The sequence below is a fragment of the Salvelinus fontinalis genome, chromosome 7, assembly GCF_029448725.1.
Source record: "Salvelinus fontinalis isolate EN_2023a chromosome 7, ASM2944872v1, whole genome shotgun sequence".
NCBI classification, from domain to species: domain Eukaryota; kingdom Metazoa; phylum Chordata; class Actinopteri; order Salmoniformes; family Salmonidae; genus Salvelinus; species Salvelinus fontinalis.
The window spans coordinates 7,807,074-7,833,704 of record NC_074671.1 but is presented as its reverse complement, the minus strand read 5'-3'; the positions used below and the strand labels follow the sequence as shown (position 1 = coordinate 7,833,704).

Genomic DNA, 26,631 nt, shown 5'->3' with positions numbered 1-26,631 from the left:
TCTCAGAATGACCTTCTTGATCCAAATCAGTCAGGTTTCAAGACTAGTCACTCAACTGAGACTGCTCTTCTCTGTATCACGGAGGCGCTCCGCACTGCTAAAGCTAACTCTCTCTCCTCTGCTCTCATCCTTCTAGACCTATCGGCTGCCTTCGATACTGTGAACCATCAGATCCTCCTCTCCACCCTCTCCGAGTTGGGCATCTCCGGCGCGGCCCACGCTTGGATTGCGTCCTACCTGACAGGTCGCTCCTACCAGGTGGCGTGGCGAGAATCTGTCTCCTCACCACGCGCTCTCACCACTGGTGTCCCCCAGGGCTCTGTTCTAGGCCCTCTCCTATTCTCGCTATACACCAAGTCACTTGGCTCTGTCATAACCTCACATGGTCTCTCCTATCATTGCTATGCAGACGACACACAATTAATCTTCTCCTTTCCCCCTTCTGATGACCAGGTGGCGAATCGCATCTCTGCATGTCTGGCAGACATATCAGTGTGGATGACGGATCACCACCTCAAGCTGAACCTCGGCAAGACGGAGCTGCTCTTCCTCCCGGGGAAGGACTGCCCGTTCCATGATCTCGCCATCACGGTTGACAACTCCATTGTGTCCTCCTCCCAGAGCGCTAAGAACCTTGGCGTGATCCTGGACAACACCCTGTCGTTCTCAACTAACATCAAGGCGGTGGCCCGTTCCTGTAGGTTCATGCTCTACAACATCCGCAGAGTACGACCCTGCCTCACACAGGAAGCGGCGCAGGTCCTAATCCAGGCACTTGTCATCTCCCGTCTGGATTACTGCAACTCGCTGTTGGCTGGGCTCCCTGCCTGTGCCATCAAACCCCTACAACTCATCCAGAACGCCGCAGCCCGTCTGGTGTTCAACCTTCCCAAGTTCTCTCACGTCACCCCGCTCCTCCGCTCTCTCCACTGGCTTCCAGTTGAAGCTCGCATCCGCTACAAGACCATGGTGCTTGCCTACGGAGCTGTGAGGGGAACGGCACCTCAGTACCTTCAGGCTCTGATCAGGCCCTACACCCAAACAAGGGCACTGCGTTCATCCACCTCTGGCCTGCTCGCCTCCCTACCACTGAGGAAGTACAGTTCCCGCTCAGCCCAGTCAAAACTGTTCGCTGCTCTGGCACCCCAATGGTGGAACAAACTCCCTCACGACGCCAGGACAGCGGAGTCAATCACCACCTTCCGGAGACACCTGAAACCCCACCTCTTCAAGGAATACCTAAGATAGGATAAAGCAATCCTTCTGCCCCCCCCCCCCTTAAAAGATTTAGATGCACTATTGTAAAGTGGCTGTTCCACTGGATGTCATTAGGTGAATGCACCAATTTGTAAGTCGCTCTGGATAAGAGCGTCTGCTAAATGACTTAAATGTAATGTAATGTAAATGTAAGACATGAAAGTCAGTTAAACCAGAAAAGAGTAGTCGCAAAAACCATCAAGCGCTACGATGAAACTGGCTCTCATGAGGACTGCCACAGGATAGGAAGACCCAGAGTTACCTCTGCTGCAGAGGATACGGTCACATAATTTGCAAATAAATTCAATTAAAAATCCTACAATGTGATTTTCTGGATTTTTTTTCTCATTTTGTCTGTCATAGTTGAAGTGTACCTATGATGAAAATGACAGGCCTCTCTCATCTTTTTAAGAGGGAGAACTTGCACAACTGGTGGCGGACTAAATACTTTTTGCCCCCACTGTATTATGGCATTTGTAATGTCTTTATTGTTTTGAAACTTTACTGTTAATTTTGATTGTTTATTTCACTTTTGTATATTATCTACCTGTCTTGCTTTGGCAATGTTAACACATGTTTCCCATGCCTATAAAGCCCCTTGAATTGAATTGGAGAGAGAGAGAAATGGATTTATTTCCAGGAGTGGTACTTCCCTGCCTTCTCTGACCTTGTGAATAATTCCGCAGCACACTGTCACACATTCTTCTATTCTACTCGTCTACATCTCTGTTGTTCCCAGTGCTACGTTAGGTGCTGTTGTTATCGTTGTCGTTGCTGTTACGTTTTGGAGGTCACCGCTTGTCAAGTTGAACCGCTGCTGACTAAAATGTCTGTCTCTATCTAGTTTCGAAGCTCTGTGCAGGCACGCACACACACTCAAAATCACCCACTCACACACACACGGCAACTGCGACTTCATCTCGTCCACCATTAGAGCAGAAATTTTAACTCGTTTACGGAGCATGATCATCAATTCCAGGACATTCCACTTCAGCTGCTCCCAATACCTCATAGCTTTTATAGAGACCGTTTGGTCATTTGATGTAATGAATAATTAGTAAATAATAATAAGTAATAATAAGTTATGTCCATTTCTGTTGTCTTGTTTGTTCAGCATCCTTTATTCTGACTAGTTTAGACCAGGCTGACATCTTTATGTATTGATCAGTTGTCATACAGTAGTGTGTGTGTGTGTGTGTGTGTGTGTGTGTGTGTGTGTGTGTGTGTGTGTGTGTGTGTGTGTGTGTGTGTGTGTGTGTGTGTGTGTGTGTGTGTGTGTGTGTGTGTGTGTGTGTGTGTGTGTGTGTGTGTGTGTGTGTGTCTGTATTTGTATTTATTAGGGATCCCCATTAGCTGATACCATGGTTACTCTTCCGAAGGCCCTTGCATTACTAGTAAATCAAAAGATAAAACAGTCCATCATATAACATTACACCACTACATATCTACAATACCAAATGTATAATACCACCATACAACAATATTACAATGTACGTGTGTGTAGAGTGCTTGTGCTAGTGCTTGTGTCTGACCACTGCGCCCGGGTGAGTGCTAGCTGCGCCACCAGAGTCTCTGGGTTCGCGCCCAGGCTCTGTCACAGCCGGCCGCAACCGGGAGGTCCGTGGGGCGACGCACAATTGGCATAGCGTCGTCCGGGTTAGGGAGGGTTTGGCCGGTAGAGATATCCTTGTCTCAGTATGTAAAATGTAATGAAATGTAAAAAAATGTAATAAAATGTATGCACTCTACTGTAAGTCGCTCTGGATAAGAGTGTCTGCTAAATGACTAAAATGTAAATGTAATGTACATTTGTGTGTGTGTCTCTTCACAGTCCACGCTTTTCCATAAGATGTATTTTTTACCTGTTTTTTTATCTGACTTTACTGCTTGCATCAGTTACCTGAAGTGAAATGAAGTTCAAAGTAGTCATGACTCTATGTACTGTACTGTACTCTTCCAATAGTCTGTTCTAGACTTGGGGATTGTGAAGAGACCTCTGGTGGCGTGTCTTGTGGGGTAAGTCTGGGTGTCTGAGCTGTGTTGTAGTAGTTTAAACAGACAGCTCGGTGTATTTAGTCAGCAGCGGTTCAACTGTCACCACTTCATACAAAAACAAGTAGTGATGAAGTCAATCTCTCCTATAATTTTGAGCCATAACACCTTATGGAAAAGCGTGGACTGTGAAGAGACACACACAAATGTACAGACACAAGCACTCTACACACACATACATTGTAATATTGTTGTATGGTGGTATTTGACATTTTGTATTGTAGATATGTAGTGGTGTAATAATGTTATGTGATGTACTGTTTTATCTTTTGATTTACTCAAAGCCAGTGGCATGTCGTTAGTAAAGATTGAAAAAAGTAAAGGGCCTAAACAGCTGCCCTGGGGAATTCCTGACACTTTCTGGATTATGTTTGAGAGGCTTCCATTAAAGGACACCCTCTGTGTTCTGTTAGACAGGCAACTCTTTATCTACAATATAGCAGGGGTTGTAAAGCAGTAACGCATTATTTATTTCCAGCAGCAGACTATGATCGATAATATCAAAAGCCACACTAAAGTCTAACAAAACAGCCCTCACAATATTTTTATCATAAATTTCTCTCAGCCAATCATTTGTGTAAGTGCCTTGCTTGTAACGGATGTCTAGATCTTCCTCCTCCTCGGACGAGGAGAGGAGAGAAGGATCGGAGGACCAAAATGCAGCGGGTTGTGAATACATAATGATTTATTTACAGACGAAGACGAAACACGAAGAACACTTGAAATGATTACAAGATAACAAAACGAAAACGTAGACAAACCTGAACTCTGAGAACTTACATGTAACACGAAGAACGCACGAACAGTTACAGACTACAACAAACGAACGAACGAACAAACAAACCGAAACAGTCCCGTGTGGTACATAGACACAGACACGGAAGACAATCACCCACAAACAAACAGTGTGAACAGCCAACCTATATATGATTCTCAATCAGAGGAAAAGTCAAACACCTGTCTCTGATTGAGAACCATATAAGGCTAATTACCAACCACCTAAACAAAGAAACACAAAACATAGAATGCCCACCCCAACTCACGCCCTGACCAACTAAACACATACAAAAATAACATAAAACAGGTCAGGAACGTGACATTGCTTGTTGAATGTCCTTCCATATAAGTGTGTTGAAAGTTTGTTGTCAATTTGTTTACTCTAAAATAGCATTGTATCTGGTCAAACACAATTGGGTTGGTAACAGGCTGATTGGTTGGCTATTTGAGCCAGTAAAGGGGGCTTTACTATTCTTGGGTAGCGGAATGACTTTTGCTTCCCTCCAGGCCTGACGGCACACATTTTCTAGTAAGCTTAAATTGAAGACATGGCAAATAGGAGTGCCAATATCATCTGCTATTATCCTCAGTATTTTTCCATCCAGGTTGTCAGACCCCAGTGGCTTGTCACTGCTGATAGACAACAGTACATTTCCCACCTCTTCCACACTCACTTTACGAAATTCAAAAGTACAATTATTGCGTTTGTTGCTGGCATATCATGCCTAGGTTTGCTAATCTTGCCCATTTAAAAAAAATCATTAAAGTAGTTGACAATGTCAGTCTGTTTTGTGATAAATTAGCCATCATTTCAATGAATGATGGAGCTGAGTTTGCCTTTTTTTCCCCAAATTTCATTTAAGGTCCTCCAAAGCTTTTTACTATCATTCTTTATATCATTTGTTTCTGTTTCATAGTATAGTTTATTTTTATTTAGTTTAGTCACTTGATTTCTCAATTTGCAGTACGTTTGCCAATCGGTTGTGCTGTCAGAATTATTTGCCATACCTTTTACCTCATAACTCTCAACCATACACATGTTCAATCCCTCATCAATCCACAGGGATTTAACAGTTTTTACAGTCATTTTCTTAATGGCTGAATGCTTAACTTGAATAAGCAATTTCATAAAAGTGTCAAGTGCCGCATCTGGTTGCTCCTCACTACACACCACAGACCAGCAAATATTCTTTACATCATCAACATAAGAATCACTACAAACTTCTTGTATGACCTCTTATACACTATATTAGGCCCAGCCTTTGGAACTTTGGTTTTCCTAGAAATGGCTACTATATTCACTAAATACAATGGACTTCGATACAGCTTTAAAGCAAATTTCTGCAACATTAGTAAAGATATAATCAATGCAAGTTGATGAGTTCATTTCCTGTGCTGTTTGTAACTACCCTGATAGGTTGACTGATAACCGGAACCAAGTTGCAGGCACTAGTTTACAGTTTGAAGCTTTTTCTTGAGTTGGCAGCTTGATGAAATCCAGTCAATATTTAAGTCACCCAGAAAATATACCTCTCTGTTGATATCACATATATTCTCAAGCATTTCACACATATTATCCAGATACTAACTGTTAGCACTTGGTGGTCTATAGCAGCTTCCCACAAGAATGGGCTTTAGGTGAGGCAGAGGAACCTGTAGCCATATTACTTTAAAAGTATTTAACATGAGATCCTCTCTAAGCTTTACAGGAATGTGGTTCTGAATATAGACTGCAACACCGGTGGTGTTGACAAGGTGTTGACATTGGCATTTCTGTATTTTCGGTAAATGTTTTTAACAATGTATTGCTACCACTGTATCATCAAAGGTATTATCTGAGTTTCAAAAAGAGTCAGAATATGAATGTCATCTGTTGCGTTATTGACTTCATGAACCTTGTTTCTCAGGCTACTTATGTTAAGGGCTATTTTTATAACTTTTCTGTGTTGCTTGATTGATTTTAATGCTTTACTGGGAAGCTTATCAGAAGTAGACATGCTCGTGTTATTTATATTGGAGCTTAAAGTGCACGGTGAGCTGCACACAGGGGATTTCCTACTAGGACACACCGCATCAGTTCTAACAGTCTAACTCTGGTTCATAGGCACATGATTACTGCATACAATAGCTGTAGGATCAACAGAGGTATTCAGGGCAGTTAGGGGGTTATTAATTAAGTTACTTACATTGTGTCAGCCAACTCCCCTGTAATAACGCACATTTGATGCAACATTATGACAACTCAGCATCACAAAGGTATGGATTAACTGATCTGGGCTTTGGTCATCGTAGTCTCAACGCAGCCTTGAAATGCGTGGCCGGAGTGGAGGAGCCAATATCTTCTGTTTCCAGAAGGTGTCAAAGTTATCTATGAAAGTGTTTCCAACACACAGCTCCAGTAATCTTTTAGCCAGCTGTGTAATGCCAGTAGGTCGCTGAAACGTTCACACGCGCTGCCCAACATACCGGACCTGAAATGATTGACTGCTTTTTGGAATCTTTCAGTTCTTTAAAAACAATTTTCAGACGTTCCGAGGTAGCCCTCCTGATGTCGTGTGCATTTATTTTTGTGTGTGTGTGTGTGTGTGTGTGTGTGTGTGTATGAGTGTGTGTTTGTTTAATCATTCGTCTCTTCAACCCCACTATGAACTGTCTGTTAGTTTGTTTGTACTCTACTGTGGGCGGTAAGGTGTTGACGGTAGCTCTGCTATAGGACGTGTCTTGCATATTATAGCCCAGTTCAAACTGTACATCAAAGTAACACTGTTAGGACACAGTTCATAAAAGGTCCACAGAGGATAAAAAAAATAGGAATTGCAACATTTTGAGAACTTTAGGGCATTTTCTGTCTCACATAATCTCTCTCTGCAGTCAATACACAGTACACTATGGTTCCAGATCTCTGTAAGTTAGATAGAGGAGGATCTGATACAAGACTACATTGGTTTCCCACAGAGATACACTCCAATGGATGGTCATTAATCATTCTCACAAAATACCTTTCACGAGAGCCATGGAGCCACCCCTGCTGCAGCCCCATCCTCAGTGGACCAGCACCAGTTTAACTCTCTGCACAAGCATCTGGGGTTGTCTATTTCACACCCGCATCTCTCTCCTCTCTCTCTCCTCTCTCCCTCTCTCCTCTCTCTCTCTCCTCTCTCTCTCCCCTGTCCTCTCTCCCCTCTCCTCTCTCTCTCCCCTCTCCTCTCTCTCTCCCATCTCCTCTCTCTCTCTCTCCCCTCTCTCTCTCCTCTCTCTCGCTCCTCTCTGTCTCCCCTCTCTCTCCTCTCTCCTCTCTCCTCTCTCATCTCCCCTCACTCTCCTCTCACCATCTCTCCCCCTCTCTCTTTCTCCTCTCTCTCCTCTCTCCTCTCTCTCTCTCTCTTTATGTCTATTTCTCTATCTCTCTCTTTCTATCTCTCTCTCTGAAGTGACAGACCGATGATTAATGTTTTAATGGGATGGTTTTCTGAGAGCTGCACGTTTAAAGGAATGGAGAAAAATAAGACAGACATGTCAATGTGTTATTCCTTAAAAAAATGTGTCTATTGACGCACCAGCACTTTAGGCAGCGATTACAGCCTCGAGTCTTCTTGGGTACGACGCTACAAGTATGGCACACCAGTATTTGGGGAGTTTATCACTTTTTCCCCTGCAGATCCTCTCAAGCTCTGTCAAGTTGGATGGGGGAGCGAGATGTTTGATCGGGTTCAAGTCCGGGCTTTGGCTGAGCAACTCAAGGATATTCTGAGACTTGTCTCAAAGCCACTCCTACGTTGTCTTGGCTGTGTGCTTAGGGTCGTTGTCCTGTTGGATGGTGAACCTTCGCCCCAGTCTAAGGTTCTGAGGGCTCTGGAGGAGGTTTTCATCAAGGATCTCTCTGTACTTTGCTCCGTTCATCTTTCCCTCAAACCTGACTAGTCTCCAAGTCCCTGCTGCTGAAAAACATCCCCACAACATGATGCTGCCACCACCGTACTTCACCGTAGGGATGGTGTCAGGTTTCCTTATTAAGACGTGACGCTTGGCATTCAGGCCAAAAAGTTAAATCTTGGTTTCATCAGACCAGAGAATCTTTTTTCTCATGGTCTGAGAGTCCTTTAGGTGCCTCTTGGCAAACTCCAAGTGGGCTGTCATGTGCCTTTTAGTGAGGAGTGGCTTCCATCTGGCCACTCTACCGTAAGTGTCTGATTGGTGGAGTGTTGCAGAGATGGTTGTCCTTCTGGAAGGTTCTCTCATCTCCACAGATGAACTCTGGAGCTCTGTCAGAGTGACCATCAGGTTCTTGGTCACCTCCCTGACCAAGGCCCTTCTCCCCTGATTGTTCAGTTTGGCCGGGCGGCCAGCTCTAGGAGGAGTCTTGGTGGTTCCAAACTTCTTCCATTTAAGAATGACGGAGGCCACTGTGTTCTTGGGGACCTTCAATGCAGCAGAAATGAATAAATAAATATATTCCCAGGATCTGGGCCTCGACAAAATCTACGGACAATTCCATCGACCTCATGACTTAGTTTTTGCTCATACACTGTCAACTGTGGAACCTTGTATAGACAGGTGTGTGCCTTTCCAAATCATGTCCAATCATTTGAATTTACCACAGGTGGACTCCAATCAAGTTGTAGAAACATCTCAAGGATGATAAATGGAAACAGGATGCACCTGAGCTCAATTTCGAGTCTCATAGCAAAGGCTCTGAATACTTACGTAAATAAGGTATTTTTGTTATTTATTTTTAATACATTTACAAACATTTCTAAAAAGCTGTTTTTGCTTCGTCATTATGGGATATTGTGTGTAGATAGATGAGGAAAAACATTAATTTAATACATTTTTGAATAAGGCTGTAACGTAACACAATGTGGAAAAAGTCAAGGGGTCTGAGTACTTTCCTAATGCGCTGTAGTTTTGTGGCAGCAAAAATAAAGGGTTAAATATGTCTAGAAAAAAAGTAAAATATTTCCTTACTTTTGAATATGTAGTGTATAAGGAAGCTATGTGGACACCTGCTTGTCGAACATCTCATTCCAAAATCATGGGCATTAATATGGAGTTGGTCCCCCCCTTTGCTGCTATAACAGCCTCCACTCTTCTGGGAAGGCTTTCCACTAGATGTTGGAACATTGCTGCAGGGACTTGCTTCCATTCAGCCACAAGAGCATTAGTGAGGTCGGGCACTGATGTTGGGCGAGTAGGCCTGGCTCACAGTTACCGTTGCAATTCATCACAAAGGTGTTTGATGGTTTTGAGGACAGAGCTCTGTGCAGGCCAGTTAAGTTCTTCCACACAAACCATGTCTGTATGGACCTCACTTTGTGCATGTGGGCATTGTCTAGAATGTCATTGTATGCTGTAGCGTTATGTTTTCCCTTCACTGGAACGGTGGGGCCTAGCACGAACTATAAAAAACAGCCCCAGACCCCAAAAAACTGTCAACTTGAGCAAGCATAACTATTCACCCCCCCCCCCCCCCAAAGTCAATACTTTGTAGAGCCACCTTTTGCAGCAATTACAGCTGCAAGTCTCTTGGGGTATGTCTCTATAAGCTTGGCACATCTAGCCACTGGGATTTTTGCCCATTCTTCAAGGCAAAACTGCTCCAGCTCCTTCAAGTTAGATGGGTTCTGCTGGTGTACAGCAATATTTAAGTCATACCACAGATTCTCAATTGGATTGAGGTCTGGGCTTTGACTAGGCCATTCCAAGACATTTAAATGTTTCCCCTTAAGCCACTCGAGTGTTGCTTTAGCAGTATGCTTAGGGTCATTGTTCTGCTGGAAGGTGAACCTTCGTCCCAGTCTCAAATCTCTGGAAGACTCAAACAGGTTTCCCTCAAGAATTTCCCTGTATTTAGCGCCATCCATCATTCTTTCAATTCTGACCAGTTTCCCAGTCCCTGCCGATGACAAACATCCCCACAGCATGATGCTGCCACCACCGTGCTTCAATGTGGGGATGGGGTTCTCGGGGTGATTAGAGGTGTTAGGTTTGAACCAGACATAGCGTTTTCCTTGATGGCCAAAAAGCTCAATTTTTGTCTCATCTGACCAGAGTACCCTCTTCCATATGTTTGGGGAGTCTCCCACATGCCTTTTGGCGAACACCAAACGTATTTGGTTATTTTTTTCTTTGAGCAATGGCTTTTTTCTGGCCACTCTTCCGTAAAGCCCAGCTCTGTGGGCTTAAAGTGGTCCTATGGACAGACTCCAATCTCCGCTTTGGAGCTTTGCAGCTGCTTCAGGGTTATCTTTGGTCTCTTTGCTGCCTCTCTGATTAATGCCCTCCTTGCCTGTTCGTTGTGTTTTGGTGGGTGGTCCTCTCTTGGCAGGTTTGTTGTGGTGCCATATACTTTACATTTTTAATTTATGGATTTAATGATGCTCTGTGGGATGTTCAATGTTTCAGATATTTTTTTATAACCCAACCCTGATCTGTACTTCTCCACAACTTTGTATCTGACCTGTTTGGAGAGTTCCTTGGTCTTCATGGTGCCGCTTGCTTGGTGGTGACCCTTGCTTAGTGGTGTTGCAGACTCTGGGGCCTTTCAGAAACTGGTGTATATATACTGAAATCATGTGACAGATCATGTGACACTTAAATAAAGTACACCTAATTTTGTAACTTCTGAAGGTAACTGGTTGCACCAGATTTTATTTAGGGGTTTCATAGTAATGGGGGTGAATACACGCACCACTTTTCACTTTACTTTTTTTTTGTTGTTGTTGTTGAAACAAGTCATTTTTTAAATTTCACTTCACCAGTTCAGACTATTTTGTGTATATGTCCATTACATAAAATCCAAATGAAAATCAATTTAAATTACAGGTTGTAATGCAACAAAATAGGAAAAACGCCAAGGGGGATGAATACTTTTTCAAGGCACGGTATACAATAACATTTGACATATCTATCACTTTCTATCACTAGCTATATGATTATCTAGCTACCAGTTCACATTGAAAAATGTTGTCTGTCGTCCAACGTCATTTATCCAGATTACTGATTCCCTTCACTGATATTTTCTTGTTTGTGTGTTTGTTTGTGTGTGTAGACCATCGGGCCTAAGGAGGGTTGGCAGGTGTACAGTTCAGCCCAGGATACTGACGGGCGGTGTATCTGCACGGTGGTGGCACCTGAACAGAACCTCTGCTCCAGAGACGCCAAGGGAAGACAGCTCCGCCAGCTACTGGAGAAGGTCACACACAAAGCAATACAGACACATACAGTACATACTCTATCGGGGCCGGTTCCAGGCATAATCGACCGCTTAGGGCCCTGTGTCTGCTAGGCGGCCTCCAATACCCCAAATGAAAAACATATATACCGTATATTTATTTTTGTAACTCAGTCAGTGTCTCAATTTACTGTTGAGCATTAGGTGCAATTTCAAAATGTTGGTGTGCATCAGCAGTTTTTCCCTGACAGTAGCCCCCATGTCAGCTCAGGCAGATCACTCGAAATTGACTTCGGAATTGGACATCTGTCCAGCCACTAGTGGCAGCAGTGAGTGCTCTTACCATCAAGTACAGTAGGCTTGGGTTTTGCTACTGTCTTGTAGACTGGGGTGAAAAATGGGCGTAATCCCATGACTTCGGATTCGAAGGTAATCCCATGTCTCAGGATCCAAAAGTAATCCCATGACTCCGGATCCGAAGGTAATCTCATGACTCAGGATCCAAAGGTAATCCCATGACTCAGGATCCAAAGGCAATCTCATGACTCAAATAGAATAACATTTGATTTGTCAATTGCGCCAAATACAACAACTTACCGTGAAATCCTTATTTACAAGCCCTTAACCAACAATTCAGACAAACAATTTTATGTAAGAAAATATTTGGGAAACAATTTTTTTCAAATAAAAAATAAACTAAAGCAAGAAAAAAGTTACACAATCAATTAACAATAATGAGGCTATATACATGTACAGGGGGTTCTGGTACCGAGTCAATGTGCATAGATAATAAACAGCGAGTAGCAGCAACACAAAAAAGGGGGTCAATGAAAAAATGTCCAGGTAGCCATTTGATTAACTTTTTAGCAGTTTAATGGCTTTGGGGTAGAAGCTGTTCAGGAGCGTTTTGGACCTAGAAGTTGCACTCCAAGCAGTACCGCCTGGTATAGAGAGTTCCTGGGTGGCAGGAAGCATGTGTAACAATCCTATTCTCCCATTGACAACAAAGCCTGTCTATATGGAGGTCAAAGACTGAATTACATACATGGCAGGAAGCTTGTGCCCAGTTATGTACTGGGCCATACGTACTACCCTCAGATGCCGAGCAGTTCCCATACCAAGTGGTGATGCAACCAGTCAAGACGCTCTCGATGGTGCAGCTTTAGAACTTTTTGAGTATCTGAGGACCCATGCCAAATCTTTTCAGTCTCCTGAGGGGGAATAGGCATTGACATGCTCAAATACAGTATTCGAATAGGGCTGAATTCCAACTTGCCTTGGGGTGTGTGTATGTAATTCAGTCTTTGACCTCCATATAGACATGCTTTGTTGTCAATGGGAGAATAGGATTGTTACACCTCAATCTGAGTTATACATAAAAATCTTAAGTTAGTTTGCTAAGGAGTCTGTGTAATTGTTATTTAATTTTAACCTTTATTTAGCTAGGCAAGTCAATTAAGAACAAATTCTTATTTTCAATGACGGCCTAGGAACAGTGGGTTAACTGCCTTGTTCAGGGGCAGAACGACAGAGTTGTACCTTGTCAGCTCAGGGATTTGATCCAGCATCCTTTCGGTTACTGTAAACTCAGTTCTTGTTTGAGAAGGTTGAGTAGATTTAGTTTTGCTTGGTTCCAGATTGGTCTGTGCTGTCTCGACAACTCCTATGGTCATGGCCATCATGCCAAACACAAACAGATCTGGGTCGACTAGGCTAGATTAAATGTGCTTCTGTTTGCTGTAGTCCAGAACATATTGGAGGTAGTTGTATTCTCTGATCCAGGTGCAGAACATGTCCCAGTCCATTGAGGTGTTGAACCTGCGGACCCAGAGGGACTTCCAGTACGTCATGAAGATGGAGAATCAGATGAAAGGGCTCCAGACCACGCTCAGACAGATAGAAGACGACAGGAAGACCATTATAACCAGGAACTTCCAGGTACAAAACATTACAGCACTAGAATACAATAAAGTGCAAAACATTACAGCACTAGAATACAATAAAGTACAGAACATTACAGCACTAGAATACAATAAAGTATAGAACATTACAGTACTAGAATACAATAAGTACAGAACATTACAGCACTAGAATACAATAAAGTACAGAACATTACAGCACTAGAATACAATAAAGTATAGAACATTACAGTACTAGAATACAATAAAGTACAGAACATTACAGCACTAGAATACAATAAAGTACAGAACATTACAGCACTAGGATACATTAAAGAATAGAACATTGTTTATAAATAGGCCCAGGTAATTTTCCTGACCACGTCACCTGAGCAGAGAGGCCTCCTCTTCTACCATTATGGTCTCTTCTCTCTTCTCCTTCTACCATTATGGCCTCTTCTCTTCTCTCTTCTCTTCTATCATTATGGCCTCTCCTCTTCACTCTTCTCTTCTCTCTTCTCCTTCTACCATTATGGCCACTTCTCTTCTCTCTTCTCCTTCTACCATTATGGCCTCTTCTCTTCACTTTCTCTTCTACCACTATGGCCACTTCTCTTCTCTCTTCTCCTTCTACCATTATGGCCTCTTCTCTTCACTTTCTCTTCTACCAGTATGACCTCTTCTCTCTTCTCTTCTACCAGTATGACCTCTTCTCTCTTCTCTTCTACCAGTATGACCTCTTCTCTCTTCTCTTCTACCAGTATGACCTCTTCTCTCTTCTCTTCTACCAGTATGCCCTCTTCTCTCTTCTCCTTCTACCATTATGGCCTCTTCTCTTCTCTTCTCTCTTCTCCTTCTACCACTATGGCCACTTCTCTTCTCTCTTCTCCTTCTACCAGTATGACCTCTTCTCTCTTCTCTTCTACCAGTATGACCTCTTCTCTCTTCTCTTCTACCAGTATGCCCTCTTCTCTCTTCTCCTTCTACCATTATGGCCTCTTCTCTTCTCTCTTCTCCTTCTACCACTATGGCCACTTCTCTTCTCTCTTCTCCTTCTACCAGTATGACCTCTTCTCTCTTCTCTTCTACCAGTATGACCTCTTCTCTTTTCTCTTCTACCAGTATGCCCTCTTCTCTCTTCTCCTTCTACCATTATGGCCTCTTCTCTTCTCTTCAATCTTCTCTTCTACCATTATGGCCTCTTCTCTTCTCTTCACTCTTCTCCTTCTACCACTATGGCCTCTTCTTTCTTCTCTTCTACCAGTATGGCCTCTTCTCTTCTACCATTATGGCCTCTTCTTTCTTCTCTTCTACCATTATGGCCCCTTCTCTTCTCTTCACTCTTCTCCTTCTACCATTATGGCCTCTTCTCTTCTACCATTATGGCCTTCTCTTCTCTCTTCTACCATTATGGCATTTTCTCTTTGCCATTATGGCCTCTTCTATTCTACCATTATGGACTTCTCTCTTCTGTTCTACCATTATGGACTTCTCTTCTCTCTTTTCTTCTTCCGTTATGCTCTCTTCTCTTTTCTTCTCTCTTCTACCATGATGGCCTCTTCTCATCTCTCTTCTTTTCTACCATGATGGCCTCTTCTCTTCTACCATTATGGCCTTTTCCCTTCTCTCTTCTCCTTCTACCATTATGGCCTCTTCTCTTCAATCTTCTCCTTCTAACTTAATGGCATCTTCTCTTCTTCCATTATGGCCTCTTCTCTCTTCTCTTCTACCATTATGGCCTCTTCTCTTCCCTCTTCTCCTCCTTCAACCATTATGGCCTCTCCTCTTCTACCATTATGGCCTCTTATACCATTATGGCCTCTTCTCTCTTCTCTTCTACCATTATGGACTTCTCTCTTCTCTTCTGCCACGATGGCCTCTTCCCCTCTCTTCTGTTCTACCATTATGGCCTCTTCTCTTCTCTTTCTCTTCTACCATTATGGCCTCTTCTCTTCTACCATTATGGCCTGTCTCTGTCTTTATGCCTGCCTCTGTCTCTGTCACTGTCACGGTCACTGTCTTAATGCCTCTCTCTGTCTCTGTCACATTGCCTGTCTCTGTCTCTGTGCGTGTCTCTGTCTCGTGCCTATGTCTGTCTGTGGGCCTGTCTCTGTTTCTGTGTGCCTGTCTGTCTGTCTCTGTGTCTGTGTCTGTCTCTGTGTCTGTCTCTGTGTCTGTGTCTGTCTCTGTGTCTGTGTCTGTCTTTGTGTCTGTCTCTGTGTCTGTCTCTGTGTCTGTCTCTGTGTCTGTCTCTGTGTCTGTCTCTGTGTCTGTCTCTGTGTCTGTCTCTGTGTCTGTCTCTGTGTCTGTCTCTGTGTCTTTGTGTCTGTCTCTGTCTCTGTGTCTGTCTCTGTGTCCGTCTCTGTCTTTGTGTCTGTCTTTGTGTCTGTCTCTGTGTCTGTCTCTGTGTCTGTCTCTGTGTCTATGTCTCTGTGTCTGTCTCTGTGTCTATGTCTTTGTGTCCGTCTCTGTGTCCGTCTCTGTCTTTGTGTCTGTCTTTTCGTCTGTCTCTGTGTCTGTCTCTGTGTCTGTCTTTGTGTCTATGTCTCTGTGTCTGTCTCTGTGTCTATGTCTCTGTGTCTGTCTCTGTGTCCGTCTCTGTCTTTGTGTCTGTCTGTGTCTGTCTCTGTGTCTGTCTCTGTGTCTGTGTCTATGTCTCTGTGTCTATGTCTCTGTGTCTATGTCTCTGTGTCTGTCTCTGTGTCCGTCTCTGTCTTTGTGTCTGTCTCTGTGTCCGTCTTTGTGTCTGTCTCTGTGTCCGTCTCTGTCTTTGTGTCTGCTTCAGGAGCTGAAGAACAAGATGGATGAGCTGCAGCCTCTGATCCCTGTGTTGGAGCAGTACAAGACTGACGCCCAGCTCATCTCCTCCTTTAAAGAGGAGATCAGGAACCTGTCCATGGTGCTCACCACTATTCAGGAGGAGATGGGGGCATACGACTATGACGAGCTCTACCAGAGGGTCCTCAGACTGGACAGCAGGCTGCACAACTGCATGGGCAAACTCAGTGAGTAGAACCAGATCAATATCTGCTGCATGGGCAAACTCAGTGAGTAGAACCAGATCAGTATCGACTGCGTGGGCAAACTCAGTGAGTAGAACCAGATCAGTATCGACTGCGTGGGTAAACTCAGTGAGGACAACCAGATCAGTATCGACTGCGTGGGCAAACTCAGTGAGTAGAACCAGATCAATATCGACTGCATGGGAAAACTCAGTGAGTAGAACCAGATCAATATCTGCTGCATGGGCAAACTCAATGAGTAGAACCAGATCAGTATCGACTGCGTGGGCAAACTCAGTGAGGACAACCAGATCAATATCGACTGCATGGGCAAACTCAGTGAGTAGAACCAGATCAATATCTGCTGCATGGGCAAACTCAGTGAGTAGAACCAGATCAGTATCGACTGCGTGGGCAAACTCAGTGAGTAGAACCAGATCAATATCGACTGCATGGGCAAACTCAGTGAGTAGGACCAGATCAATATCTGCTGCATGGGCAAACTCAGTGAGTAGAACCAGATCAGTATCGACTGCGTGGGTAAACTCAGTGAGTAGAACCAGATCAGTATCGACTGTGTGGGTAAACTCAGTGAGGACAACCAGATCAGTATCGACTGTGTGGGTAAACTCAGTGAGGACAACCAGATCAGTATCGACTGCGTGGGTAAACTCAGTGAGTACAACCAGATCAGTATCGACTGTGTGGGTAAACTCAGTGAGTAGAACCAGATCAGTATCGACTGCAGGAGTAAACTCAGTGAGTAGAACCAGATCAGTATCGACTGCGTGGGTAAACTCAGTGAGGACAACCAGATCAGTATCGACTGCGTGGGTAAACTCAGTGAGGACAACCAGATCAGTATCGACTGCGTGGGTAAACTCAGTGAATAGAACCAGATCAGTATCGACTGCGTGAGTAAACTCAGTGAGGACAACCAGATCAGTATCGACTGCGTGGGTAAACTCAGTGAATAGAACCAGATCAGTATCGACTGCGTGGGTAAAACCCAGTGAGTAATCAGTTGTACCTGCATGTGCTCATATATAACTCTGCAATAACATGTGGGATACCACAAGCAGTATTAGCAAACCGCTTTCACATGTAGTCAGTACCTATGGCCAATTGATTGAGTCCGATATGACTGCCTGAGGCCTATATGACTGCCTGAGGCCTATATGACTGCCTGAGGCCTATATGACTGCCTGAGGCCTATATGACTGCCTGAGGCCTATATGACTGCCTGAGGCCTATATGCCTGCCTGAGGCCTATATGACTGCCTGAGGCCTATATGACTGCCTGAGGCCTATATGACTGCCTGAGGCCTATATGACTGCCTGAGGCCTATATGACTGCCTGAGGCCTATATGACTGCCTGAGGCCTATATGACTGCCTGAGGCCTATATGACTGCCTGAGGCCTATATGACTGCCTGAGGCCTATATGACTGCCTGAGGCCTATATGACTGCCTGAGGCCTATATGACTGCCTGAGGCCTAGAGCTGAGTGTGTGCTTTTCTCCGCCAGCCTGGTTTTATTAATATGTACAGCGGTGTTCAGTAAACTCTCACAGTGGCGCAGGCATGAAATTGGCTTGAGAAATCTAGTAAGACGAGGAGGGAAAACAACAGTACATCTTACCACTGCATTTCTTTATTAACAGCATGTGGGAAATTAATGAAAATCACTGGACCTGTAACAATAAAGACATCTGGCACCCGGTTTGGAGCATGGATGACTGACCCACAGGCCTCTCAGAGGAACAACAGGGTGAGTTATGGTATGGGAGTGGAGTGGAGGAGGTGGGAGGTGATAGCGCTGTCTGCGGGGGTGTCTCTGGGGGTTAACAGGGTGAGTGATGGGATGGGAGTGGAGTGGAGTGGAGGAGGTGGGAGGCGATAGCTTTGTCCGCGGGTGTGTCTCTGGGTGTTAACAGGGTGAGTGATGGGAGTGGAGTGGAGTGGAGGAGGTGGGAGGCGATAGCTTTGTCTGCGGGTGTGTCTCTGGGTGTTAACAGGGTGAGTGATGGGAGTGGAGTGGAGTGGAGTGGAGGTGGGAGGCGATAGCTTTGTCCGCGGGTGTGTCTCTGGGTGTTAACAGGGTGAGTGATGGGAGTGGAGGAGGTGGGAGGCGATAGCTTTGTCTGCGGGGGTGTCTCTGGGTGTTAACAGGGTGAGTGATGGGATGGGAGTGGAGTGGAGTGGAGGAGGTGGGAGGCGATAGCGCTGTCTGCGGGGGTGTCTCTGGGTGTTAACAGGGTGAGTGATGGGATGGGAGTGGAGTGGAGTGGAGGAGGTGGGAGGCGATAGCTTTGTCCGCGGGTGTGTCTCTGGGTGTTAACAGGGTGAGTGATGGGAGTGGAGTGGAGTGGAGGAGGTGGGAGGCGATAGCTTTGTCTGCGGGTGTGTCTCTGGGTGTCAACAGGGTGAGTGATGGGAGTGGAGTGGAGTGGAGGAGGTGGGAGGCGATAGCTTTGTCTGCGGGTGTGTCTCTGGGTGTCAACAGGGTGAGTGATGGGATGGGAGTGGAGTGGAGGAGGTGGGAGGCGATAGCTTTGTCTGCGGGGGTGTCTCTGGAGGTTAACAGGGTGAGTGATGGGAGTGGAGTGGAGTGGAGGAGGTGGGAGGCGATAGCGCTGTCTGCGGGGGTGTCTCTGGGTGTTAACAGGGTGAGTGATGGGAGTGGAGTGGAGTGGAGGAGGTGGGAGGCGATAGCGTTGTCTTTGGGGGTGTCTCTGGGTGTTAACAGGGTGAGTGATGGGAGTGGAGTGGAGTGGAGGAGGTGGGAGGCGATAGCGCTGTCTGCGGGGGTGTCTCTGGGTGTTAACAGGGTGAGTGATGGGAGTGGAGTGGAGTGGAGGAGGTGGGAGGCGATAGCGTTGTCTTTGGGGGTGTCTCTGGGTGTTTAACAACATCTCTGTTTCGTTTCCGGACCACTACGGAAGGATTTATAACAATAATCAAAGACTTTTCATGACCTAATATCATGGGGTTGGTTTTCTTCTAGGGGCTTCTGAGATGGGAATATTCAATAGCTTTTCTGATGCAGAGGATCATTTATTTTGATTCATGAGGCCTTGAGAAGGAGTTCAGGTATCATATTTATAATGCCTTGGGAAGTCATTCAGGTATTAGATTTATAATGCCTTGGGAAGTCATTCAGGTATTAGATTTATAATGCCTTGGGAAGTCATTCAGGTATTAGATTTATAATGCCTTGGGATGTCATTCAGGTATTAGATTTATAATGCCTTGGGATGTCATTCAGGTATTAGATTTATAACGCCTTGGGATGTCATTCAGGTATTAGATTTATAATGCCTTGGGATGTCATTCAGGTATTAGATTTATAATGCCTTGGGAAGTCATTCAGGTATTAGATTTATAATGCCTTGGGATGTCATTCAGGTATTAGATTTATAATGCCTTGGGATGTCATTCAGGTATTAGATTTATAATGCCTTGGGATGTCATTCAGGTATTAGATTTATAATGCCTTGGGATGTCATTCAGGTATTAGATTTATAACGCCTTGGGAAGTCATTCAGGTATTAGATTTATAATGCCTTGGGAAGTCATTCAGGTATTAGATTTATAATGCCTTGGGAAGTCATTCAGGTATTAGATTTATAATGCCTTGGGAAGTCATTCAGGTATTAGATTTATAATGCCTTGGGAAGTCATTCAGGTATTAGATTTATAACGCCTTGGGAAGTCATTCAGGTATTAGATTTATAATGCCTTGGGAAGTCATTCAGGTATTAGATTTATAATGCCTTGGGAAGTCATTCAGGTATTAGATTTATAACGCCTTGGGAAGTCATTCAGGTATTAGATTTATAATGCCTTGGGAAGTCATTCAGGTATTAGATTTATAATGCCTTGGGAAGTCATTCAGGTATTAGATTTATAATGCCTTGGGAAGTCGTTCAGGTATTAGATTTATAATACCTTGGGAAGTGGTTCAGGTATTAGATTTATAATGCCTTGGGAAGTCGTTCAGGTATTAGATTTATAATGCCTTGGGAAGTCGTTCAGGTATTAGATTTATAATGCCTTGGGAAGTCATTCAGGTATTAGATTTATAATGCCTTGGGAAGTCGTTCAGGTATTAGATTTATAATGCCTTGGGAAGTAGTTCAGGTACATTGCCTTGCAAAAGTATTCATCCCCCTTGCCGTTTTTCCTATTTTGTTGCATTTCAACCTGTAATTTAAATAGATTTTTATTTGGATTTCATGTAATGGACATACACAAAATAGTCCAAACTGGTGAAGTGAAATGAAAAAAATTACTTGTTTAAAAAAAAAAAAGAATTGAAAAGTGGTGCGTGCATATGTATTCACCCCCTTTGCTATGAAGCCCCTAAATAAGATCTGGTGCAACCAATTACATTCAGAAGTCACATAATTTGTTAACTAAAGTCCACCTCTGTGCAATGTAAGAGTCACATGATCTGTCACATGATCTCAGTATATATACACCTATTCTGAAAGGCCCCAGAGTCTGCAACACCACTAAGCAAGGGGCACCACCAAGCAGGTGGCACCATGAAGACCAAGGAGCTCTCTAAACAGGTTGTGGAGAAGTACAGATCAGGGTTGGGTTATAAAAAAAATATCAGAAACTTTGAACAGCCCATACAGCACCATTAAATCCATTATAAAAAAATTGAAAGAATATGGCACCACAACAAACCTGCCAAGAGAGGGCCGCCCACCAAAACTCACGGACCAGTCAAGAAGGGCATTAATCAGAGAGGCAACATAGAGACCAAAGATAACCCTGAAGGGGCTGCAAATGATCTGTCCATAGACCACTTTAAGCCGTTCACTCCACAGAGCTGGGCTTTATGGAAGAGTGGCCAGAAAAAAAGCCATTGCTCAAAGATAAAAATAAGCAAACACGTTTGGTTTTCTTCAAAAGACATTTGGGAGTCTCCCCAAATATACAGAAGAAGGTACTCTGGTCAGATGAGACTAAAATTTAACTTTTTGGCCATCAAGGAAAACGCAATGGCTGGCGCAAACCCAACACCTCTCATCACCGCGAGAACACCATCCCCACAGTGAAGCATGGTGGTGGCAGTCTGCCAGAGATTTGAGACTGGGACGGAGGTTCACTTTCCAGCAGGACAATGACCCTAAGCATACTGCTAAAGCAACACTCGAGTGGATTAAGGGGAAATTTAAATGTCTTGGAATGCCCTAGTCAAAGCCCAGACCTCAATCCAATTGAGAATCTGTGGTATGACTTAAAGATTGCTGTACACCAGCGGAACCCATCCAACTTGAAGGAGCTGGAGCAGTTTTGTCTTGAAGAATGGACAAAAATCCCAGTGGCAAGATGTGCCAAGCTTATAGAGACATACCCCAAGAGACTTGCAGCTGTTATTGCTGCAAAAGGTGGCTCTACAAAGTATTGACTTTGGGGGGGGGGGGGGGGGGGAATTGTTAACACACTCTCAATGTTTGTTTCACAAAAAAATCTATTTTGCATCTTCAAAGTGGTGGGCACGTTTTGTAAATCAAATGATACAATCCCCCCCCAAAAAAATATATATATTTTAATTCCAGGTTGTAAGGCAACAAAATAGGAAAAATGCCATGGGGGTGAACACTTTGTCAAGCCACTGTATATTCATAAGAGAGATGGAGAAAAAAATCACCTTTCCATAAAGATATTTAAATGTATGTTGCATGTTAACTCAGTCACTGTTCAGTCTAATACATATCAGCTTCCTGCTATTCATCTTTCTTTGACATAGGTCTGGTACATGGACAGCTACACCAACAGTAAGATTGTCCGTGAGTACAAGACCATGGACGACTTTGTAGCTAACGCGGTGTCGCGAACCTACAACCTCCCGTTTAAATGGGAGGGAACCGGTCACGTGGCGTACAATGGATCTCTGTACTACAATAAGTATCAGAGCAACATCATCGTCAAGTACAGTTTTGAGACGGGTCGGGTGTTGGCTCAGCGGGCTCTGGAGTACGCCGGCTTCCACAATACCTACCCCTACTCCTGGGGAGGATACTCTGACATCGATGTCATGGCCGACGAACTGGGCATGTGGGTAGTGTACGCAACCAATCAGAACGCGGGAAATATCGTCATCGCCCAGATGGACCCGGACACCCTGGAACTCCAGAAGACTTGGAACACGGAATATTCCAGACGGAACGCGGGGGAATCCTTTATGATCTGCGGAACACTCTACATCACCAACTCTCACCTGACGGGTGCTAAGGTCTACTACTCGTACTCCACCAAGACCTCCAGCTATGAGTACACAGACATCCCCTTCCACAACCAGTACTTTCACATCTCCATGCTGGCCTATAACGCCAGGGAGAGGGCCCTCTATGGCTGGAACAATGGACACCAGGTGCTGTTCAATGTCACTCTGTTCCACGTCATCAAAACCCAAGACGACTCCTAGAGGACACGGGAGATGAAATGTCACAAGTCCTCATATGGACACCGTAGAAATGACAACTTTCCAAGGCAAAGCGCCATCATTTGTGATATAAAAAGGGACCTTGTTGCTTACAACCTTGTTCATGTTTTTCCTCACCTCCTCCCTAAAGTGAACTGCTCTGTCATTACATTGCCATTACTTGAAGAAATTGCCTTTTTTGTATTTTCTGGGCCAGAACACTTGAGGTGACTTGAACACGGACAGAATGTCATAGATTCTATTTATCCTTTCTTCTTTTTTCTTTTCCCGTCGCTGCTGAAAATAGGAGTTTACTGTATGGCCTTATTTCCTGCTGTCTTTACATTCTCTATGATCCTCTTCTTTTCCCATCGCTGCTGAAAATATGACTTTACTATATGGCCTTATTTACTGCTGTCTTTACGTTCTCTATGATCCACAGGCTCTTGATAGATATGTGCATGAATGTCTGTCATTTTGTCTGCTGTAATTTACAATGATGCAGTGTACTTGCTATGTTTCTGTTCCAGATGTCCTTCAGTTCGCACAGTGTTTGTAGTGACGTCTATTTAAAGTATTTAAACCCGGTTTAAGGTCCTCTCCAGAGTATTTGCTGCCATGTTACAAAGGGAAATGGACAGTCTTATTATGGAAAACATTGTGGTAACAATTGTATGTCTCTATGCGAAAGCTAAGTAAATATTTTTTGTTTGTTATAAAATACTGTATCAAAAGTGTATCAGTTTTTTATTTGTGTTTCAAAGGCATTACTTCTTATAGCACAAAACTGAAACCGACCAATCCAGCACCAAAGTAATTCAATGCTTTTATCTTGGTATGAAAATGCTACATCTTGATATACACGAAGTGCACGTGTCACGTTTGTTGACATGGTCGGATCAAGGCGCGGCGTGATTTGAGTTCCACATCTTTAATTTAGTGAAACTTCAACAACGACAAAAACACGAAAAACAAACAACGAAACGTGACCGACGTGGTGCAACACTCACATACACAAAACAATATCCCACAAAGCAGGTGGGGACAGGGACACTTTACGTATGATCCCCAATTAGAGACAATGATAATCAGCTGCCTCTAATTGGGAACCATACTCAATCCCAAACATAGAAACGAATCGACTAGAACACCCCCTAGTCACGCCCTGATCTACAACACCATAGAGAACCAAGGGCTCTCTATGGTCAGGGCTCTCTATGGTCAGGGCTCTCTATGGTCAGGGCTCTCTATGGTCAGGGCTCTCTATGGTCAGGGCTCTCTATGGTCAGGGCTCTCTATGGTCAGGGCTCTCTATGGTCAGAGCTCTCTATGGTCAGGGCTCTCTATGGTCAGGGCGTGACTGTACTAAACATTAACAACTGCTCTTACCATGACATGGACTGACCAGGTGAATGCAGGTGAAAGCTATGATCCCTTATTGACGTCCCTTGTTTAAATCCACTTCAATTAGTGTAGATTTTTTATTTAAAAAATGTACCTGTATTTAACTAGGCAAGTCAGTTAAGAACAAATTCTTATTTTCAATGACGGCCTAGGAACAGTGGGTTAACTAACTGCCTTGCTCAGGGGCAGAACGACAGATTTGTACCTTGTTGGCTCGGGGATTTGAACTTGAAACCTTTCGGTTACTAGTCCAACACTAGTCCAACACTCTAACCACTCTAACCACTTGGCTACTCTGCAGGGGAGGAGACAGGTTAAAGAAGGATTTTTAAGCCTTGAGACATGGATTGTGTATCTGTGCCATTCAGAGAGTGAATGGGCAAGACAGAAAATGTAAGTGCCTTTGAATGGAGTATGGTAGTAGGTGACAGGCCCACCGGTTTGTGTCAAGAATTGCAACGCTTCTGGGTTCTTCACACTCAGCTGTTTTCTGTGTGTATCAAGAATGGTCCACCACCAAAAGGACATGCAGCCAACTTGACACAACTGTGGGAAGCATTGGAGTCAACATGGGCCAGCTTTCCTGTGGAACGCTTTCGACACCTTGCAGAGGCCATGGCCCGACAAAGTAAGGGGGGGGGCTGCAACTCAATATACTTTCACACAAATGCACATGTGCACACACACACACATACACACAAACACACACATTGTTAGGCTCAATATGTTCTGCCAGCATCGTGATGTCTGTTCTACCTGTAGTCTGCCTGCATCGTGATGTCTATTCTACCTGTAGTCTGCCTGCATCTTGATGTCTGTTCTACCTGTAGTCTGCCTGCATCTTGATGTCTGTTCTACCTGTAGTCTGCCTGGATCTTGATGTCTGTTCTACCTGTAGTCTGCCTGCATCTTGATGTCTGTTCTACCTGTAGTCTGCCTGCATCTTGATGTCTGTTCTACCTGTAGTCTGCCTGCATCTTGATGTCTGTTCTACCTGTAGTCTGCCTGCATCGTGATGTCTGTTCTACCTGTAGTCTGCCTGCATCTTGATGTCTGTTCTACCTGTAGTCTGCCTGCATCTTGATGTCTGTTCTACCTGTAGTCTGCCTGCATCTTGATGTCTGTTCTACCTGTAGTCTGCCTGCATCGTGATGTCTGTTCTACCTGTAGTCTGCCTGCATCGTGATGTCTGTTCTACCTGTAGTCTGCCAGCATCGTGATGTCTGTTCTACCTGTAGTCTGCCTGCATCGTGATGTCTGTTCTACCTGTAGTCTGCCTGCATCTTGATGTCTATTCTACCTGTAGTCTGCCTGCATCTTGATGTCTGTTCTACCTGTAGTCTGCCTGCATCTTGAGGTCTGTTCTACCTGTAGTCTGCCTGCATCTTGATGTCTGTTCTACCTGTAGTCTGCCTGCATCGTGATGTCTATTCTACCTGTAGTCTGCCTGCATCTTGATGTCTGTTCTACCTGTAGTCTGCCTGCATCGTGATGTCTGTTCTACCTGTAGTCTGCCTGCATCTTGATGTCTGTTTGACCTGTAGTCTGCCTGCATCGTGATGTCTATTCTACCTGTAGTCTGCCTGCATCTTGATGTCTGTTCTACCTGTAGTCTGCCTGCATCTTGATGTCTGTTCTACCTGTAGTCTGCCTGCATCTTGATGTCTGTTCTACCTGTAGTCTGCCTGCATCTTGATGTCTATTCTACCTGTAGTCTGCCTGCATCTTGATGTCTATTCTACCTGTAGTCTGCCTGCATCGTGATGTCTGTTCTACCTGTAGTCTGCCTGCATCTTGATGTCTATTCTACCTGTAGTCTGCCTGCATCTTGATGTCTGTTCTACCTGTAGTCTGCCTGCATCTTGATGTCTGTTCTACCTGTAGTCTGCCTGCATCTTGATGTCTGTTCTACCTGTAGTCTGCCTGCATCGTGATGTCTGTTCTACCTGTAGTCTGCCTGCATCGTGATGTCTGTTCTACCTGTAGTCTGCCTGCATCTTGATGTCTATTCTACCTGTAGTCTGCCTGCATCGTGATGTCTGTTCTACCTGTAGTCTGCCTGCATCGTGATGTCTGTTCAACCTGTAGTCTGCCTGCATCTTGATGTCTATTCTACCTGTAGTCTGCCTGCATCTTGATGTCTGTTCTACCTGTAGTCTGCCTGCATCTTGATGTCTATTCTACCTGTAGTCTGCCTGCATCTCGATGTCTGTTCTACCTATAGTCTGCCTGCATCTTGAGGTCTGTTCTACCTGTAGTCTGCCTGCATCTTGATGTCTGTTCTACCTGTAGTCTGCCTGCATCGTGATGTCTATTCTACCTGTAGTCTGCCTGCATCTCGATGTCTGTTCTACCTGTAGTCTGCCTGCATCGTGATGTCTGTTCTACCTGTAGTCTGCCTGCATCTTGATGTCTGTTCTACCTGTAGTCTGCCTGCATCGTGATGTCTGTTCTACCTGTAGTCTGCCTGCATCGTGATGTCTATTCTACCTGTAGTCTGCCTGCATCTCGATGTCTGTTCTACCTGTAGTCTGCCTGCATCGTGATGTCTGTTCTACCTGTAGTCTGCCTGCATCTTGATGTCTGTTTGACCTGTAGTCTGCCTGCATCGTGATGTCTGTTCTACAT

General features: G+C 44.4%; 1 protein-coding gene across 1 annotated transcript in view; it reads left to right on the top strand.

Annotated features, from left to right (window-relative positions):
• The window catches only part of LOC129858958 (noelin-3-like), a 40,620-nt gene extending 17,284 nt beyond the window's left edge, over positions 1-23,336 (top strand). The window contains exons 2-6 of the mRNA XM_055928216.1: positions 11,135-11,278; positions 13,040-13,195; positions 15,941-16,160; positions 17,822-17,928; positions 21,925-23,336. Of these exons, the coding sequence (XP_055784191.1) occupies positions 11,135-11,278; positions 13,040-13,195; positions 15,941-16,160; positions 17,822-17,928; positions 21,925-22,602 (1,305 nt within the window). The 3' untranslated portion in view covers positions 22,603-23,336. The remainder of the gene's footprint in view (positions 1-11,134; positions 11,279-13,039; positions 13,196-15,940; positions 16,161-17,821; positions 17,929-21,924) is intronic.
• Positions 23,337-26,631: the final 3,295 nt, after the last annotated feature.